The sequence below is a fragment of the Eschrichtius robustus genome, chromosome 14, assembly GCF_028021215.1.
Source record: "Eschrichtius robustus isolate mEscRob2 chromosome 14, mEscRob2.pri, whole genome shotgun sequence".
NCBI lineage: Eukaryota > Metazoa > Chordata > Mammalia > Artiodactyla > Eschrichtiidae > Eschrichtius > Eschrichtius robustus.
The window spans coordinates 51,873,952-51,894,364 of NC_090837.1; the positions used below are offsets into that span (position 1 = coordinate 51,873,952).

General features: G+C 44.7%; 1 protein-coding gene across 4 annotated transcripts in view; it reads left to right on the plus strand.

Annotated features, from left to right (window-relative positions):
• Positions 1 to 20,413, plus strand: part of FHOD3 (formin homology 2 domain containing 3) — a 491,850-nt gene that overhangs the window by 195,193 nt on the left and 276,244 nt on the right. For all 4 annotated transcript variants that reach the window (XM_068562567.1, XM_068562563.1, XM_068562564.1 and 1 more), the window contains exons 4-5: positions 9,815 to 9,882; positions 16,739 to 16,844. In XM_068562567.1, coding sequence (XP_068418668.1) covers positions 9,815 to 9,882; positions 16,739 to 16,844 — 174 coding nt within the window. The remainder of the gene's footprint in view (positions 1 to 9,814; positions 9,883 to 16,738; positions 16,845 to 20,413) is intronic.

The window sequence follows — 20,413 nt, forward strand, 5'->3', positions numbered from 1 at the left end:
GCTCCTACTCCCTTCAGTTTATCTGCCTTCGCTCACCGGACTGGCAGTGAACTTTGTACAACCCTGCCTCATTGGGTTCCTTCCTGCCTGAGAGACATGAAGCTGAAACTCCAGGGCACAGCAGCTCGGGCCCCGCCCGCGTGAACCCTCTGGGTATCGTCAGCCTGGTGCTCTCCCTGCACGACCTGCCCGTGTCCTGGCCCCACTGAAGTGTGGTCCACTTTGAACACACTTGGCAGCCGTGCAGGCTGCACAACTACTCTTCTCTTCCTCACGTTTGCCTTCTGCACAGCACTTCTCACACGGGTGGATTTTCACTCAAGCCTCCGAAGTCTGTTCCATGTCACCGCATCTGAAGCTCGATCTCCAGCCCCAGCTTCACAGGGTTTTCCGCTCCTTCCTCTGCGGCCCCTTAGTGTCGTCGTGTCCTTCTCACGTGACAGTGGCATTATCTGGGGACATGTCTGTCCTCCCCAATTGGCCATCAACTCTTGATGCCTGAGAGTGTCTTCATTTCCGTCCGTCGCCCGAGTGCTCGGCATGCTCCCTGCTTAGGAGATAATCAAGAAAAGATTGTTAGAAGGATGATGTTACAACTATGTAAAGGGTGATTGCACTCTAAGGGAATTTGGGATTAAAGAAGGTCGTCTGAAGCAGCCTTGCCTCATCGGGTCTTGGGACCGTCTCATCATTCACATTTAGCCTCTCCACCCTCAGGCTGAGGAGGCTGCCCCTCGGCTAACTGGGGGGGCCCTCATGCATCCCGATTCACCATCATCACCACTGGCACTTGTCACGGTCGGTCCCCCAGAACAGAAGCCGTTGCTTTTATATGTGAGTGTTTTCTTCTGAATTTACGTGGTGACAGGAGTGTCATGGTTAGGATGTGAGCAAATGTCAGTGGCCCAGTTGTTTATTTTTATTGTACAAACAGAACATAAGGCCATTTCCATTTCTGCTAGGCATTTTCCGTTACTCTCCTCCACTTCTGAGAACCCGTAGTCCCAGCGCTGGGGCCAGGGATGATGTCGCTTCTCTGGCCTTGGTTCCTCCACCTGTGAAATAACGATGTTGGATTAGATCAAGGATTCTTACCTCTTGGTCCATAGAATCTCCTGAAGGCCCATGGGGAGCTTCTGGGTACCCATCCTCTCTGAAACTATTAACATTTTGTGTGTCTGAACATCTTTTTGTGACTCGTGTATGATTTTCAGAGTGTGACTCCAATCACTGGAAAAAATGGCTTCCAAAATCTGACCCAGCAGTTTTTTTTCACTGAGAAATAGTTTCTACTGTGCCACTTTTTTTTTCCTTTAAAATATCAACTTATTATACTGAGTAACAGTTTCAGGTTGAAATGGGTTATACTTCCCAGTCATCAGTGTATCATGTGGCACATTTGTATTCATGGGAAGAATTTCCAGAGTTGAATTCTTTTGACTCACTCAGTGTTGACAGTAACTTGGGCTGTGGGCTCCTGGCTGGGGAGAGAAGCATAACCCAAGCTTGGCCACCGACCTTCAGGTTGCCTTTTGTCACAGTTTCCCAGTTCTAAGTGGGGAGTCTGAAGAGCAAATGTCACAGCTACATCCAGGCAAAGCAGGAGCTCATTTCTCATTGCTGCATCTGAAAAACCATGCTGGTTGCATTCTCTGTAGCTGGTGCAAACAGATTTTTAAATGCAGGCATGGTATTTAGCTGATGAATAAATCTCCTCTCTACGTGTGATGTCTTTCGTAGCAGCCCAAGGGTAGGAGGAAAGTTATTGTCTCCTCGTGCAGAAGAGGGACCCCTGTGTCTTGGTCCCAGTTCCCCATAGAGTGCTTGGTTACTGAGTTTGCCTCTTGGTGAGAAAAGGGTGTGCTGTAGTTATTAAAGTCAGTGATTTTTATGGGCCTGAAAGCATGATATTCTAGATGCATCTTTCACTAGCCCACTTCCCCAGACACACCCACAGATGCATTTGGTTCTTCCCCTCCACATTCTTTCACCGATGTAAGCTGGTTCTGTTTTTTTCACTGGTGCCTTCTCGTGTTCTGGTCTTTCTTTCCCCTCACACTGAGGTTTTCTCCATTGTGCTCTTGGCTGAGCAGGAAGCATGGGACCTCTGCGGTTGTGCTTTTCAGCACTGAGATTTTCGAGCCATGCAGGTTTCCTTCCCAAAGACAGAGCCGGAATGGTCTCTGAGGGCCTTTATTTAATTTGTCCTCAACTCATTGTTATTGTAAGCTAGTTTATCATGTAATACACTAATTACCTCTCTTAAAGCAACATATTTCATTTTAAATGGCAAGAACTGTGGAGAGAAAAGATGGGAGGGCTTATAAAGACTTTAACAAATGATGTTCTGATTACACCTCCTTTCCCCACCACCTGTAGGCTCCCAACTGCCCTTTACTCAAAGGCGAATGCCTGCACCCCAGGCAGATTCAGCCTGGAAGGGTGGGGAGAATGAATGTGCACATTCATTTACTGGCCAAGCACACTCTGTGTGCTTGACCTAAAAATAATGAACGTATAATTGCACGTACCTACAGCTTCTCCCCAGCTGCTGGGACCAGCACTGCCTCTTCCATGGGACCTTCTGCAGCCTGAGCTCTCCTGAGCTACAGGCCACCCCGGGCTGTGCTGGTGGGAGGGGACTTCTTTGCACACTTCTGACCTGGCAGTGTCAAAGCTTCGGGAGAATGGCAAACCTTTGAGAATCCAACCAGATCCCAGCCTTACATTTTACATATGAAGGTTCTGCTTTGAGTTTGACTGTTTGTGCTCTTTTGATGTTTGCCAAGAAGCGTCCCACATTTCACTACTTAGTCCCCCAGGCGCCTTTTTCCCTGATGCTCCGACTTGGGACTCTCAAGCCAAGTCTTGGTGGCAAGAACCATCTTTTTCCTTACACGCCCCTCCCACCCCCTGGGAGGGGCTGCACCCTCATCAACATGCATTCACGACCGAGGTGTTCAAGGAGAAGGGAGCACCTCTGAGCTCCTGGGAGAAGTGTGAGGTTCACATACAGGTGGAGCCCCTGGAGCTGCCCTCTTGCTGACTTAGGCTGGGCTCCACGTCCTGCCCTGTGCTCAGCATTTGAGGTCTTTTTTTCTTTTGCATTGCCTGATTTTCAGGCAATGTGCACACATAGAATTCCCTCCCCTGGGACTTGGGACCCATGAGGACAGTCCACACAGTGTATGGGGTATAGTAGGAGGATCAGAGGAACTCCAAGCTCTGCTCCACCATCCACGGGCTGAAGCCAAGGGTGCATCTGCACCTATATACAGAGACTCAGAGACACGCACGCGAGCCCCACCTAGAGAGAGGAGAGCCTGCAGACACTGGTGGCAGACCAAGGGCCCACCAAGGTTATCAGTCCTACTCGCTGAGGAAGCCTTGGATTCACTAGGTAACCCAGGACTGAGAATCACACCCGAATAGACAGACTCCTTCTAAAGGAGTGATTGATGTTCTGTTGGACATGCATCCAGGAGAGACATCAAGCATACCCTTGGGAAGCTGGCAGGCCATCCTCTGTTCCTAGGTGAGCCCTTCACACTCTAGTCTAAGATGAAGAGGAAGCCAGCACAGCCATGGTGAGTCTGACTTTCTGTCTGGTGAGGCCTGGATGAGATGTAAATGGAACACCCAATTCCTTGAACTCAGAAGGTTCCCCAGCAGTTAAAGCTCCAGACCACACCACCCGCAGCATGGCTAACCCAGCAGCAAGGAAGCCAGGACCTGGGCTGTGGGAAGGAACACTTCTCCTTTGGCCTGTGTAACTCCTCTTATTGAAGGGCTGTCAGCAGTCTTTGGTTTGGGTGTGGTATCTGACGTGGTAGAACATCTGCTGGCTGCTCTTCTACCAGCAGGAATGGTACCTCTCATAAAATGACAAATTATATGTCATTTACAAACATCCTTGATCCCTAATCCTTCCTAACCTCTAGGTAAACAGTGGTGTCTCCTAAGACGTATATAAAGTATCAACAGAACAAGTCAGGTAGGGCATGGAGGCTTTTGGGTACCCTATGTTTTTAAGATGGATGGTAATTTTGAGTTTTAATTAAGCATTGTGATTTCATTTTACACCATGATGTTGGTTCTTTTTAGAGAGGTAATATCAATTGCCTTTTCCCAAAATATCAGTACTCTAGAGTAATATTTCTTTGAGTGAGTATTTGGTCATTTAAATTTCAACCAAAATGGTGAGGATTCCAGTATTGTTCTCATATAATATGGGGACCAACTCGTGACATTTATTAAAATGTTTATCGCACAGAAAATGGAAAGGTTTGCAGTACTTGCGGAGAGGGTATCTATGCCCATAAAAATGAAATTTCGCTGCCAATCACTTTTATGAAAGGTTAAAAAAAAAGCTACAATTTAACAGATGCCAGATGGAAAGATTTCTGATTTAGACTTCACCTAGTGCTTTATAGCTTATGGAATTAAAAAACAAAGTATTTTAAAGGACATTTCAGCCAAAATATGTAATATTCTTATATAGGTTAGGTGATCTTTTGAGCTTTGATATTAAAAAAACAAAACTACATTAAAACTCATAACTTGCTCTCTGAAGTGGTAGTGATAATTTTCTCACTTTAAAGAAAGAATTATTTGGAAACCATACTATTTTTTTTTTATTCAGCTTTGTTTGAAATATACGATTATTTAAATAAAATGTAAAACTAATTAAAAAAAATTAAAGACAATTGGGATGAAAAGTACTTACTCCTTGAATAGAAATTGTTGTTTGTTTTAATTAAGACACTTGGCAAAAAACGGAGGGGGAGAGACTTTTGGCACCACTCAAAGATATCTTTGGCATTTGTACAAGGATGTTTCTCATCAAAGGGTGAGGCGTCCCTGAGGTCTTCTATTCTAGTGCCACAGAGGAGGCATTTGTGATGTCCTAGAGGTTAAAAATACAGAGAATGCATACCAATTAAAAGATAGATTGGATGAAAACAAGTTGCAACTGTACCTACAAGAAACTCTATATAGACAGGTTAGAAATAGAAGGATGTAAAAAGATACACCATGCAGACACTAACCAAACACTGACTAACTGTATAAGTATTAGAAAAGTAGACTTTAAAAAGGAATATTGCCAGGGATGAAGAGAGACATTACAAATGATAAAAGGTCACTTAACCTAAAAGCCATAGCCATCCTAATTGTGAGTGTACCTAACAACTGACCTTCAAAGGACCTAAAGCAAAAACTCATAAAGCTGAAGGAAGGAATAGACAAATTCAGTATAATAGAGATTTCAATACTGCTCTCATAGTAAAATATAGAACAGATCAACAGAAACTTGGTAAGAGAAGAAGACCTGAACAGCACTATCATTCAACTTAACCTAGTGAATTTTTACGGAATGGTTCAGCCAATAACAGCAGAATACACATTCTTTTCATGTGTACGTGAGGCAGTCATCAAGATAAACCATATTCTGGGCCATAAAATAAACCTTAATAAGTTTAAGATAATTGATATCATACAAAGTCTATGTTCTCACCATAAAGAAATTAAACTAGAAATTGGTAACAGAAAGATATCTGGAAAATCCTCAAATATTTGGAAGCTAAGCAGTGTACTTCTAAATAAACCAGAGGTTAACAACAACAACAAAAAACCCCACAGGATTAAGTTATTCCCTTTTGAAATGGAAGAAATGTTCAAGATTCATTCAATTTTGAATCGGACAAAATAAAAACAATATATGTAAATTTGTAGAATGCAGCTGAAGTAGTGCTTAGAGAGAAATTTTTAGCATCAAATACTTATATTTGATAAGAAGAAAGGTCTCACGTTAGTTGTTAAGTTTTTACCGTCAGAAACTAGAAAAAAAGAGCAAATTAAGCCAAATGCAGTCAATGAAATAGAAATCAGAAAAGCAATGAAAAAAGGAATTAAATCAAAGGCTGATTCTTTGAAAAGATCAATAAAATTTATACATCTTTAGCCTGACTGACCAAGCATAATGGAGAAAAGACAGATTACCAATATCAAGGATAAAAGAGAGGAGGTTGCTATAGTCAATAAAAGGATAAGGGACTATTATGAACAACTTTATGTCCATATATTTAACAATTTAGATGAAATGGATAAATTTCTTTTTTTTTTAAATAAATTTGTTTATTTATTTATTTGTTTGTTTTTGGCTTCGTTGTGTCTTCGTTGCTGCGCATGGGCTTTCTCTAGTTGCGGCAAGCAGGGGCTACTCTTCATTGTGGTGCGCGGGCTTCTCATTGCGGTGGCTTCTCTTATTGCGGAGCACGGGCTCTAGGAGTGTGGGCTTCAGTAGTTGTGGCATGCGGGCTCAGTAGTTGTGGCTCGTGGACTCTAGAGCGCAGGCTCAGTAGTTGTGGTGCACGGGCTTAGTTGCTCCACGGCATGTGGAATCTTCCTGGACCAGGGATCAAACCCATGTCCTCTGCATTGGCAGGCAGATTCTTAACCACTGCGCCACCAGGGAAGTCCGAGAAATTTCTTGAAAGATACAAATTACCAAAGCTCATTCAAGAAGAAGTACATAATTAGAATAGCCCTATGTAAATTGAAGAAATTGAATCCATAGTTTAAAAACTTTTATTAAAGAGAACTCCAGGTGCAGGTAGCTTCACTGGAGAATTCTGCCAAACATTTAAGGAATAAGTAATACCAAGTTTACACAAACTTTTTCTTAAAGTAGAGGAGGAGGGAGTACTCTCAACTCATGAGGTCAGCATTGCCTCAATGTCAACAACATTACAAGAAACAAAAACTATAGATTAATGTTCCTCATGAATATGGATGTAAAAATCCTCAACAAAAAGTTGTCATTCTCAGCTGAATTTTTTTCTATTAATACTTAATCCCTATTTGAACCCTCCTACACTGTTGGTGGGAATGTAAATTGGTGCAGTCACTATGGAGAACCGTATGGAGGTTCCTCAAAAAACTGAAAATAGAGTTGCCATATGATCCAGCAATCCCACTCCTGGGCATGTATCTGGACAAAACTATAATTCAAAAAGATACATGCACCCCTATGTTCATAGCAACACTGTTTGCAATAACCAATACATGGAAGCGACCTAAGTGTCCATCCACAGATGAATGGATAAGGAAGCTGTGGTACATATATACACTGAAATATTACTCAGCCCTAGAAAAGAGTGAAAAAAATGCCATTTGAAGAATGCTTAATCCTTGTTTAAAAAATGATTATTTTGATTATAGCACCAAGTAGTAAAACCGTAGCAGTCAGAACACAACAAACCATAATTCTCATTCACATGAATTGGAAGCTGTGACAAATCGCTGATAACTAAAGGAGACTCTAACTGGGATATTGTGAATCTATGTAAGACATATTTCTGCCTGTCGTCTGGTAGTGTATAAGCAAGAAAGTAATGCAAGCCTTATTACCTTATAAAGAAGTACCTGGAATTGACTCTGTCCTCTACTGACGCTCTTCCCGGATAAGCTAAATCTGCCCTTGTTCTTCAGGGTATATGTAGCCCCATGCTTGCATCTGAGAGCTTTATTCTTATTAGAAGTGGTACTGGCTAAAACCAAAGTCTGTTCCTCTGGGATTTGAGAATTCTGAGACGTTAGCTGTAGAAACTGGAGGAAGAAGTGATCTCCCCGGGGACCTGGGTTCCACTGCAGGGTGATGCAGTTCACTCTATTTATTACTCATGTCCTTTGATGCCACGCATATACTTTAGAGGTCAGCTTGTGAGTCATTGGGCCTCAATTTTTAGGGTCTATGATGAATTAGACGTTTAGTTTGGGGATGGCGGGTTCCTTTGGAGTCTTCCTGGCTCCTTTTGTTCAGGAAGGTGACGGGTTCTGTCTTAATCAAAACTCTTCATAATTAACAAGTGACTGTGGACTGCATATTGTATTTACAGGTGGGAGATTCCATGGTGGGCAAACAACTAGGAGGCCTTGGGGTCAGACACCACCCCCCAGACCCCAACCCCATAGCATCCTGCCTCTGCCCCTTAAGCTGTGTGTATAGGTTGTGAGTCTGGAGGAGGCTCGCCGCCTCAGGAGCGAGAGACCGGCGTGTCTGCAGCACAGAGAGGGAGGGGCGCCAGGGCTGCGAGACCAAGGGCTTGACAGGCCACTTAAAGGATTTTGGATTTCCTGCTCAGTGCAGCGGGCAGCCACTGAAGGGTTTAAATGGGGGCAGTGATGTCGTCAGGTGGTCATCTTCACCCAGTCTTTCTGGCCTTGGTCTGGAGGGTGGATGGGAAGAGGGGAAGCGGGCAGGATGTCCGTAGGCAGGCCTTCGAGGAAACTACTGCCATTCACATGCTGAGCCTCGCCGCTCTGTCATTTTAAGTGTCTCTCAGATGGGAGCCTGTTCACTTCTCGAGCCATAGTGCAAAGCGGGCGTGTCCTTCTCACAACCAGACTTCTGCTACGTCATTTAGATCTGTGTGTTCCATCCCCTTCCACTCAAGTCCATGCCACTCACACAAGAGGAGAATGTGGCTCTGTCCATTACCCCATCCCCTAGTCCCCCCCCCCCCCACATAGGCTGTCATTGAAGCCCAGGGTTGCTGGCCATGCATGTGACATTGCTTTGAACTCTATTATTCTCAACATTTTAAATAATTTTGTATTCTACTCCATCATATCAGTGCTTGATTGAATGCAAAACCATTTTCCTCTAAATCTATTATTGTCTGTTCCCATTTTACGGATAAGGAATCCAAGGCCAAGAGAGATGAAATACTGTGCCCAAGATCACATAGCCATGGGTGGTGACACCAGGTTTGAAATGCAGGCTGTCTGATTGCTTAGTCTATGCTGTAAGTTCACTCTTCACTATTGTACCCTTAGTGCCTGGCAGGTGCTCAGTAAATATGTGCTGGATGATTTACCTTGGGGCGGTCTGGCATGAAGTGTTAGGAACCCAACCCCAGGCACCTGAGCCACCTGGGTCAGGGCCAAGCTTGGGTTCTGGGAAGCTGAGTGGAATCCATGCTCCTGGGAGTATGCATACACCAGAAGAATGTGACGCTCCTTCAGGGCATTGCAGTGCCACCCCCCTGACCAGTGAGGAATTGTGCCATACTCATCTGCCTCTCCTGCTGCACTATGACCTCTGGAGGGTGGGTCCTGGATCGAGCTCCCCTCCTTATGCATGAGGCCTGGCCTAACTAGTACATGTTAAATGTGACCAATTGTAGAAGTTGGTCTGAGTGTCGAGCCCCAGGGTACTGACAGGGGCTCCTCCATCTGCCTTGCTCTGGGCCAGGACCCATCCTTGAACCCATCTCAGATGAGTGAGAGCCTGGGTGCAGGCAGAGCTAAGGCTGGGTTCCTGCTGGAAGGGCCGTCACCAAGGGAGCTGGTCAGTCCTTAGAGCCACTCTGCTGCTCTTGGATCATTGGATCACAGGGAGAAGGAGGCAACTTGAAGCTTTCTGAGCCCAACTGCAGAAAGCATGGTGGTGCAGGGGCTGTGAGGCAAGGAAGGAGGTTCTGTTTTGGCTGTGTTAACTTTCCAGATATAGTTGGCTACCAAGTATAGTAGTCTGTAAACAGCTGGAAATAGAGCTCTGGAGAGAGGGAGGTGAGGACTGAGGGTGCAGATCAGGGCATCTTTCCCACAACTTACAATCTCTTCTTCCTGTGTCCTGCAACAGCTGGAGTGTCCTTTGCACCGCTGAGGGTAAGGTCGATATCCTGCATGAAACGAATTTGTTTTACTCACCTTTCCAGTGGAAATTCATTAATTGTTCATATCCTCTCTGTGTTTTTGCCATCTGTCGAGTCAGTTTAATTAATTGTATATGTTGTATTCTTTATTTCAGAAAAACTGTACAACTCCAGTGGACGAGATTTACGAAGGGCCCTTTTCTCCCTGAAGCAGATATTTCAGGTAAAAAAAAGAAAAAAGTACTCTCAGGTTCTGTTTTTGCATTGCTTGTGGAATTAGATGCAGACAAGTTTATACCTTTTACTGATTACAAAAAGAAAAGTCTCTTTAGAGTACAATGTAAATTCTGTCAAAATATCAGTTGAGTATTTTTACCATACCAAATATTTCAAGCATAATAAGTAAAAAAAAGTTATCAAATCACAATATTTTTCCATATTTACTTCAGATTAAAAAAAAAATTCCTACTACAGATGTAACTGAGGTCTTGTGTTCTGCTCAATACCAACCACTGTCTTCCTACCCCACCCCGGGTCCCCTCTCTACTGAATGTCACATATAGTGTTTATCATGCAAATGCACGATTCCATACTAATGGTGAATATTCACCAATAATATGTGATATTCTTTCCTATGAACTGTATATGCATGTTATCATGCTGCGTGTATCATGCTGCGGGCTTACTTAGTGAGAGCGGGATAGGTGTGGGCGTGACCGAGGTAACTCTGAGTGAGTAACCATTGTATGGAGGAAGCACAGGTTGCCTTGTTCATCTTCTGTTGGCAGACAGTTGGGTTTGTTTCCAGGGTTCTGCTGTTACAAACTGTGCTGTTAGGGACAAGCCCCCTTGTGCACGTGTGCAAGCATCTTTGTCGGGTTCTGTCTTATCCTTCTCTCCTAAACCTTCCCTCTGCTTCTCCCCTGGGCAAGTCACAAGCTTAGCGAAGAGGGCTAGGACAGGAGTGCAGGCAAACTCCAAGCTGTCACCCACAGGGAAGAGGGACAGAGAGTCAGGGGAGGAGGGTGAGGCCGCTGTGCCAGGCGGGGCAGGGTCAGGAGAAGCAGGATGAGGCCTTGTGGAGACGATGGAGCCTGCATTGAGCTTGTGTCTCTGTAGGTTCATCGTTCTTTCTGGCATGATTTTAGACTCTAGGGTGTGGTCCATATCTCTTCAGTTCCCGTCTCCTTCACATACTTAAAGGATTTTCTGTCTGTGATAGTTCTAGCCGAGTGGCCGTCCCCTTCATGGGTGCCTTCCTGTCTGAGGGGGATTGGCAGAAAGGCAGGCCAACAATCCATCCCACCTGCACGTTCTTGTCTCATTTTCAAACTTGTTCAACCATGCACGCCCTCATCTTTTTCCCAGAGCAGAGCCCTTCTCAGTGACAGCGTTTCTGGAGATGAGCCCTCATTTCTCATCTTCCCACAGCTACAGGCGTGACCCTGAGTCACCACTGCTGCCTCATGTCGCATGTCTCAGAAGTGCCTTGGGGTTTGGGGTTGGCCTTGATTCAGGCCGTTTCTTCTGGAAAATTGTAACAGCTGTCATGGGCACCACCTGCTGCTTGGTCCATCCTCTAGCTTCCCACCAGAGGGGCTGACCAAGTCCTTCTCATGATGGTTCCATGTAGCCGTCTGAGTTACGTCTGAATCTCTCAGTATAACGTTGAGGCCCTTCTGGACCTGGCCTCTGCGACCCACCTCCCTGTCCTTGGCTGCAGCTGTCTCCCCCGTGATTGTGTTCTGGGGGCAAGTCTCTTCTGCACCTTTGCCCCTGGACCTATTGCTTCTATCTCAGGATGCGTTGTCGCCCCACATCCACTCCCCATGTCTCTGTTTCCCATCTGGTGTCTCCTCCTGCCAGGGAGATCCTCCAGATGAGCCCTCACTGCGGTCAAGGGCTCTCTTCTATGAAGTTCTCTGTGCTCACCTCTGGAATGGAATCTAAGATACCGCAGGGCGCGTGTCTGAGTCCAGTCATCTGTGAGCTCCCTGGATTCCGTCACTGGGTCTTTGGGGCCTCACGCAGTGGCCAGTGCCACTGAAGCAATAGATGAACAAATTGGGTGAACCGAATACTCCTCTCACAGGTGTCTGTCTTCAGTCTTTCCTGGCTCTAATTGAGTAAATGCTTCGCTAATTACTTGCCCCAAAGCTTCGCTTCCCACGTGTCCATCTGTGTCTCCCTGCTTCTTAGCTGAACAAAACAGAACTTCTTCACCCTCCGTTAACCTCCTCCTCTCGAACTCAGATCCCTGACTGCACTTGGGCTGGACTCTCACTGTGCCACCGGAGGACCACACTCCTGCCACTCCTCACGCTAGCTCGTGCAGCCCCTCAGCCTGCCTGCTGCTTCCGTTGTTCAGCTTTGACTTCTTTTGAAACCTGTGTTCACCTCATTGAGTTGGTGGCAGAACCACACAGAGAAGAGCCATTCCAAGTGACTTTAAAACACTGCAGTTTGTGTACCCTGGGTAGGATATACTCTAAGAAGAAACAGAACCACACACATATGAAAATCAGCTGTTTATAATAATCATATTGCTGGTGGTAGTATTGGTATTGATCTTCTGATTGTGTGTGTGTGTGTGTGTGTTCTAATTTTGTCATTCTTAGAGTTCTTAAGGATTTGGATTCTTGGTGTGTGGAAGAAAGTTGATAGAAAGATAGAAGGGTTAGGTTAAAAAACTCTGGATTCCTGAATTTAATTGGAAGTATCAAAATGAACCCAGGATGTTTATTATCTTAACAAACTTGCAACAAAGCATATTTCTAGCGCTAAGTTTATTGAAGAGGACTAGAAGCAATGACCAACCCATTAGCAAAATGCACCACTAGCACCGAGATTGTGGTCTTAAAATACAGAAAGGAACCAGAGCTCCCTGGAGAAATAGCTGACTCCAAGTCTAGCGTAGGAAATGGGTAAAATAAATCTGGAACATATTATTATGCAGATAGCAAGGAAGCTATCAAATACTACTAGGATTATTGCCAGAGGAACTCGGGAGCACATTGAAGGGTCTCCCCCTGGCTGGCTGAAGATGGACAATTAAGCATCAATAAGGATGATAATTACAGTGGATTAAAACACATCAGGTTTATCTGCATTGATGAGTGCATAATAATACTAAAGAATAACAATGAATTGGTCACCAGTGGAAGGAAGATGGTGGTGAACCAGCACGTTATTTTGAAAAATGGGTAAAATTTTAGAATCAGACATTTATCTTACTTTTTCCTGAATGAACTTTAGGATAATCAAAAGTTTAGTTGAGGGGAAGTTTTGCTTTTAAAAATATTCTAGCTAGCAAGTAAGAAGGAGTGATATAATTAGAGTATCAATTAGAATGTCAGAATTTTGCAACCCTGAATGAATGAATGGATCTAGGTATCAAGCATCAGGATCTGCTGACATGATGGAAGTGAGATACAATCAGATATTACATGCCTTCTCATGGAAACTTGCACTGCCGTTGAGGATGTGGTCAAGCCAACGATATCAGCTCTGGATCTGATCCTGCCTTTCTATGCAGTAACCAATTTACAAATGATCTAGGACAGAGGCACATGTTAAACCACACAGCAGGCATGTAATCAACAAAATCCAGAATGTAGACTACTCTGTAGGACAAATGATCTAGTTTCTTCGACACACAAATTTCAAGGGAAAAACAGAGATGAATTAAAAGCCATTTAAAAGTTATATCAGGGCTTCCCTGGTGGCGCAGTGGTTGAGAATCTGCCTGCCAATGCAGGGGACACGGGTTCGAGCCCTGGTCTGGGAAGATCCCACATGCCGCAGAGCAACTAGGCCTGTGAGCCACGACTACTGAGCCTGCGCGTCTGGAGCCTGTGCTCCGCAACAAGAGAGGCCATGATAGTGAGAGGCCCGTGCACCGCGATGAAGAGTGGCCCCCGCTTGCCGCAACTAGAGAAAGCCCTCGCACAGAAACGAAGACCCAACGCAGCCATAAAAATAAATAAATAAATAAATAAATAAATAAAAGTTATATCAGCTAATTGCCACATGTGGCTCCTATTTGGATCCTACTACAAAATTTAAAACACTATTTTTGAGACAGTTGGAATTGGTCACCGACTGGACTTTTGATAATATTAAGAAAGTATTAATTTTTTATTATGAGTACATAATTTTAAAAAGACTTTCTGTCCTTTGAGGTACATATTGGAATATTTATGGATTAAATGATGTGATGTCTGGGATTTGCTTCAAATTAATATGGCAGCAGACAGGGTGGGGTGATAGATGGAACAGGATTGATATGAGTTGATTGGCACCTGGGGTTCACTAAATTGTTCTGTCTTCTTTTGTATATGTTTCAAGTTTTCCATGGTGACAAAGTTAAAAGATAAAATAAACACATGTTGGTCTTGTTTCACATCCCCTCACCATGCTTGTTCTGTAGTGTTGTCTCTCTGAATTCTCAGGGATGCTGTTTCTACCACTTATTCAGCAAACAAATATTCTTGAGCAGGCTTTGTTGGCATTATGTAGGCAAGGAAGAAGCCATTTGCTACCAAAAGTTTAATCTGTTTGGAAGACCACAGACCTGTGCACAAAGCAGCTCTAACACACAGGGCAGGGTTGCTTTGGGTATTGGGTGGATTCCACAGGCTGCAGTCTGTCTGGGGCTTAGATTACCTTCTCCCACACCCACCAGTCTGCACCTCCATCATATCTTATGTTTTCTGGCTGTGGAGGTTCTTCTTGGAACTAGAGTTTAAGGGTGTAAAAACAGAACCATTGGTCATTTGGATTGAGGTGAATATTCCTTGACTAATAGGCATTTTAAAAAAATGATCACAGGTTAAAATATGGCTATTATAGAGAATTCTGAAATTCAAGGATAATCTCATATCAGTTAGTGTTAACATGTTGACTTCATTCTAGTTAGAAACCAGTGTTTTAAAAATCACTTATTAATGCCTGTGTACTTCAAGATGTGTGTTCAAAATCTTGTACATTGCCAATTTGGAAGATATTTTCTACATTAATCATCCATACACTTCTATTTTCTAAGTGCCTTATCTACATATGTGCATAAATATTAGTTAGGGTTCTGAATTATTTTTATAAACAATGTCCAGTGTTTTTTTCCAAGCGCCATTTCTAGACAGTGAGCTCTCTGCTATATTAATATTAGTGATTAGCTTGAGTGGTTTCTTGAGAGCTTGTTCTCACTTTTTCACCATGAAGTCATGTGTGAATCTAGTTTTAAAGTAATAAACATTTGTTACATGCTTGGAAAAACTTTCTGACTAGACATGAGCTCATCTAAATGTTCACTTTTCACATATGCTGGTGGAAAAGAATATGGATGGAGGGAGAATTATTTTTATTTCCTTTATACATATGAGTGTAAAGTAATTTTCCAAAAACTCATGATATTGTCCCATTTTCTCTTGCTTCCAACGCCATGATTAGCTTAAAGTCTGAGTTAACACAGCTGTCTTTCATTACCTTCGGGGCACAGCAGTGCTCCCCCCTCCCCCCAGTGCCCTCTGAATTTTGAGTGTGTTCTTGGTTCAAAGGGAGCATTTGCCTGGCCTGCCCCGTGCTTCCCTCTCCCCATCTCCCCGTTAGCTCACGTGCTCCTTCCATATAATTGGAAAATGCCATAAAATTAAAATGAGGGACTGATTTCAATGTGGAGACGGGAGAATTATGCCAGTTTGTCTAAATTATTTTTTCTTTTTTGGAGATAAACCATGGTTGCTGACCATTCCTATAATAATAACCTTTCATTATTCCATTAAGCTTTCTACTATTTACATCACTGAGGTTTTTTATTTTTGCTCTGTTGTTATAATTGAAGATGAACGTATCCTAGCTGTGTTTGAGACAAGGCAGTTTTCAATTGAGGAAATCTCCTGAAACAGTAGTGGAAAAATCCCTCTCATAGAGCTCCATGGAACTTGGTACTCCAGGCAAAGGACTGGATTTGGGGGCTGGCTGGACCATAGTTAGGTCATCTTGGCCAAAGTTTTGCCCCTCTTAAGTCTTCATCTGTAAAGGGAAGGTAGGATTACATCAGTGGTTCTTGAACTGGCTGCCCTTTAGGATTTCCTTGGGAATTTAATAGCAGAGCCTGGGCCCTACCCCAGAAATTCGGATTAAACCCATCTGGGCAGGGACCTGCTTCCTGTTCCTTTTTAAAGCTCTGCAGATGATCCTGATGTGAGGGAGTCAGAGGTGAGAAGGATCTGAGCACCTCTGAATCCCCTGCAGGGCTTTTTAAGCACAGGTTGCTGGGCTCCACAGTGGAGTTTCCTATCCAGTAAGTCAGGGTGGGGCTGGGTATTTTGCATTTCTAACAAGTTTCCAGGTGATGCTCAGGTGCTTGTGGGTCTGGAGGCCTCTCTTTGAGAACCACCAGATTAGATGACTTCTGCGATTCCTTCCAGGTCTTGCCTTCTGTGATCCGGTCTTCAGGCTGACCGCCGTGGCTCTTTTGAGCAACAGTGTAGCTGCTCCAGACACACGGCCGGTTCTGTGCTCTGCCTCCTTGCTTGTCCTGCAAGCTGCACAACTTGGGAGGTGGAGAAACTGCTCCCCTACTTTCTCAGATACCATTTGCAAGACGCTCGGAACCATCTTTAGGGACTGTCTTTTGAAACACACGAGTTGCTTTGAATCCTTTACGTGATGGTCTGTGCTGCAGCCCAGTGTTTCCTGTGTTGAAACCCATCAGGCTTCATGTGGCTGGTCCCTCGGGACCTGTGGGGATACGGAGCCTGGTGGTTTCTAAAGAATGAAAAACAGATCACTATAAGTATTCCTGACAGTCGGGGGATTCATTTGCTTTATCTTTATTAGATTGCCCAGAAGGCAATAATTGGTCTTTGGCAAACAACAATGTGAAGACTGGCTGTAAAATTCCTCTGGCAACAGTTAAGATGCCTCATTTGAATAGAGCAGAACAATCTTCAGAGGTCGCGGTCTGGCGTCAAAGGCTTGTACATAGTTTTCACAGCCCAGCCTGGATGGAGGATGGACCGGGACAGTATTTGAAGTCTTTTTTTTTTTTTTCTCTCTCTTTCCCTGTTTCCTGCCAGGATGACAAGGATTTGGTGCATGAATTTGTAGTGGCTGAAGGTCTGACGTGTTTGATCAAGGTGGGAGCTGAGGCAGATCAAAACTATCAGAACTACATTCTGAGGGGTAAGTGACGCCGGGCATGGGGCGGCCAGCCCCTGCTGCAAGGAGGGTCTGGGGTCACCTCCAGGAACTTCGATACTGAGAGCTTTTTGAAAGATTTGGTTACGGAGTAAGGAGATGAAGACATCCTGTAGCAAAAGAAGACCCCTTCAGGTTTTATCGATTCCTCGTAACTCATCAGTGACTGAGTTCATTTTATTGACTTTCCCTGTAGTCTCTTCCCAGTTATTAAGAAAAGAACATTCTGCACACTAGGTTCTTTATAATCTCTTTTATTTGGTGAGGAAAGGTACACACCAAGTGGGCTTGGGTAAGGCCTGCATTTGAACAGAAAGCCCCTCAAAACCGAAGAGGCCAGTTATTTCCTGGGAAAAATATTGTCACCGACTTGGGTTATCACCGGGAGTTCCTGTAGGAAGCGCACATTCCTCACCAGGTCCTCCTGCTTCTGACTTGGTAGGTCTGGGGTGGGCCCAGAATTTGCATTTTAAAGAAGGATGCTGAAAGCTACCTCCGTAATTTCATTTTTTACAAAGTGGTGCGTGTGTGGTATTTGAAGCACTGATGACCATTCCAGTTCATAAAGTTAATGCTCTTTTCAGAGTTCGAGTATTTTTGTGCACCTTCATATAAATAATTTTATTTGATTCCGTAAAATCTGTAAATAGGCAGGGCAGGAATTATTAGGTTGGACCATATGACATAGCTGTTATCAACCGTTTTGACTTACCAAAGGAAAAATTTAATATAGTTCAATATTATCTTCATTTTGCAGTTGAAAAATCTGAGTCTCAAAGAGGTTCAGTGTTTGCCTAAAAAATCACTTCCTCTAGTGTGAAGTCGAGCAAGGACCGTGGCCAGGCACTGGGGCACATCACGACTGATCAAGGTTCTGCTCCCCCTTCTGCATCTATGCCTGTAACTCCACAACTCCGTGTTCATATAAGGAAAAAAAAAATACCTCCTTTTCTTTCCCTTGGATGAAGGAAAAATACACGAAACGTGTGATTTAATATCAAATGTCCTTGGTTAGAGTTGAATGAGGCAGGCAAAACGAAACAGTCTCCTGCAGTTTCCTGTTGTGTTTTACCCTGAGAAGGTTCCTTACGTTCTGAGTTGTGACCCAGCGCCTCGAACTCTCCGAATCCTTCCCCATTTTCTCTGCTCCTGGAGAGCCACTGCAACAAGGGCAAAGGCAAAAGGGAAAACTGAGGGCTCATTAAAAAAAATTTTTAGGGACATATTTTTAAGTCAGTATTAATTGTTTCTGTTCATTTTGATAAATGCCAAGTGTGTGTGTGTGAGAGAGGGTTCCTCAGCCTCAGTTTCTCAGCTCCATGGTGTTCGTGAGGCTGGGGAGGCACCTCCTTTTGTCTACCTTCCATCTTTCCCTGGGTATGTGGTAGGTCCTCATTATAAGCTGTCGGCAGAGATGCTTTATGGATGAATTTTATGATTTCTAGTCTCAGTATGATTAAAACATTTATATGGAAGCTTTTATGGTATGTGTACCAAATTAACCATAAACTTTGTCCTGCTGTGTTGCCTCCGAATGCAGCTGTCCTTCTGTGTCTGAAGAAATGCATACAAGCCTTGATTCTCATCCTTACATTTCCATCCACACCGGCCCAACACCTGGAAGAGGGGACGGCACAGGAATAAGTGTGGGAGCAATTCCTCTATTTTATTTTCCAGGTTACTTATACCATGGATGCTCATAAGTTGAACCACATGGAAAGAAATACACCAAAAATGGCCTAATTCTGAATAATGGGTCCAAACTGACAGCGTATTTTTTGCGAGGTTTAAAGTATGCATCATTTTAACTTACAAAAAAAAAAAAGTCTTCCCCAGTGGGTGCTGGTATGAGTGCACAGACCTACACACACCTGTATGGAACTAATAACCATCTACATGTTTATCTTTATTCTTCTGACCCTTACCTAGGAGTGTATATGTGCATTTTTATAGAGCCATCATCAGTGTAAGCATATTTGTTCATCTGCATTCAAGGCTGTGGCGAGGAGGTGGCTCTGCCAGCGATAAGCCCCCTCTTATCAGGAAAGCAAAATTCTCATCGGGAGCCCCCCGCAGACCTCCCATGGATTAGAACTGGGTTGCATGGCCGCCTGTAGCTGCTAAGGAGGCTGGCACAGTGGGTGTTTGGCTTCCTGGACTCTAAGGGGACGTAGCAAGAGAGAAAGGCCTGCCTTTGTGCCTGCAGGTTACTCGTGCCTGCCACACAGAGGGACTTGGGAAGGAAAAGCTCAGCCCAGCGGAGAAAGCCTTTCAGTAAGCAGCCCGGTGGTGGCCTGGCTGGAGGGAGAGAGGGCCTCCCTGCCACTGAGTGCATCATTGTATAGGGGCAGGGTAAGCTCAATGGTTGTGCAAGGTCCCAAATGGTGAATTGTGTCAATGGTACTTGCCGGTAATGAAAGATGGTGTTGACACAGATACTTCAGCTAGGCTCTCCGCCCCAGTGTGTGTAGTGGTTTATTAATCTGCAGTGTTCTGATCTGCCCTGGAGGTACCAAAAGCAGGTAACGATGCTTGGGAATCAGAACTCCCAAGCACAGCCAAGGGAGAACCCTGCCAGCCACCTGCTGCTTCTCTGTCCCTGAAGAAAATGCCACCGAGGTAAGACCCTTACTTGCCTCTGAGTTTCCATTGCCACCACCAAGGCCTTGCCTTCTGGTTTTGATTTTCCAGTTATGTCTATTTATTGGAGGCCAGACGGCTACCATCTGTTACCTGGGAAACGAGCGAGCACTCCCTCCCTTTCAGGTTATTACAAGACGTCCTGCTTTCCATGCAGCCGAGGGGCCTTTGCATGCCCACCCCACTTCCGCTGAGTCTCAGGAGACTCGGGGTAACCAGGGCACTGTGTGCACACACATCAGCACATTCAGACGTATCTGACTGAAGCCCGTGCCAGGAAAGTGTACTTCTGAGGGATGTAAAGGACAGATTTCTTAGGCTGTGACTTTTGTGTTTTGATACAAGGAAACTATCGTTTTTCCCAGCCCACATGTTGAGTTACCCCTTCCTGACCTTGAAGGCATGTAGGCTTTTTTAGGTTGTGATCAGCTGCCGGCAGCCACCAGACATTTGCAATCAAGGACAACCTTTGAATTGCCTCTTTGTCCCACCTCATTTTAACCAAATTACCTTGGGTGAAGGATGGTGAGGCCTGTTGCAGATCAAGAGAGAGAAACTGGGAAGCGGTTTTTAGTTTTGTAACTCACCGTTCCCCGGGGAGAACACATCATGCCCGCTCTGGGCCACCCAGGGGAAGCAGAGTGGAGGACGAGGGCGGGCACCTCTGTTGTGGTTTGCACACAAGGCGGGGTGAGCAGGTTTAGGATTGGCCAGTTTGCATTATGTCAGTGGGCCCCAGGGCTCTGGCGTGTGAGAAGCCCACGTGGCTGCGGGTTGGGAGTGTGGGCTTGGGCTGCTGGAGAAGGGGACTGGCTGACTTCTAACCAGAGCCTCAAAACTGGGTCCAGACAGTGTTGAAAAACTCTCTTACAAGCCGTAAGGTGGGCCGGTTGTCACAGTGCTGTGGGGGAGCA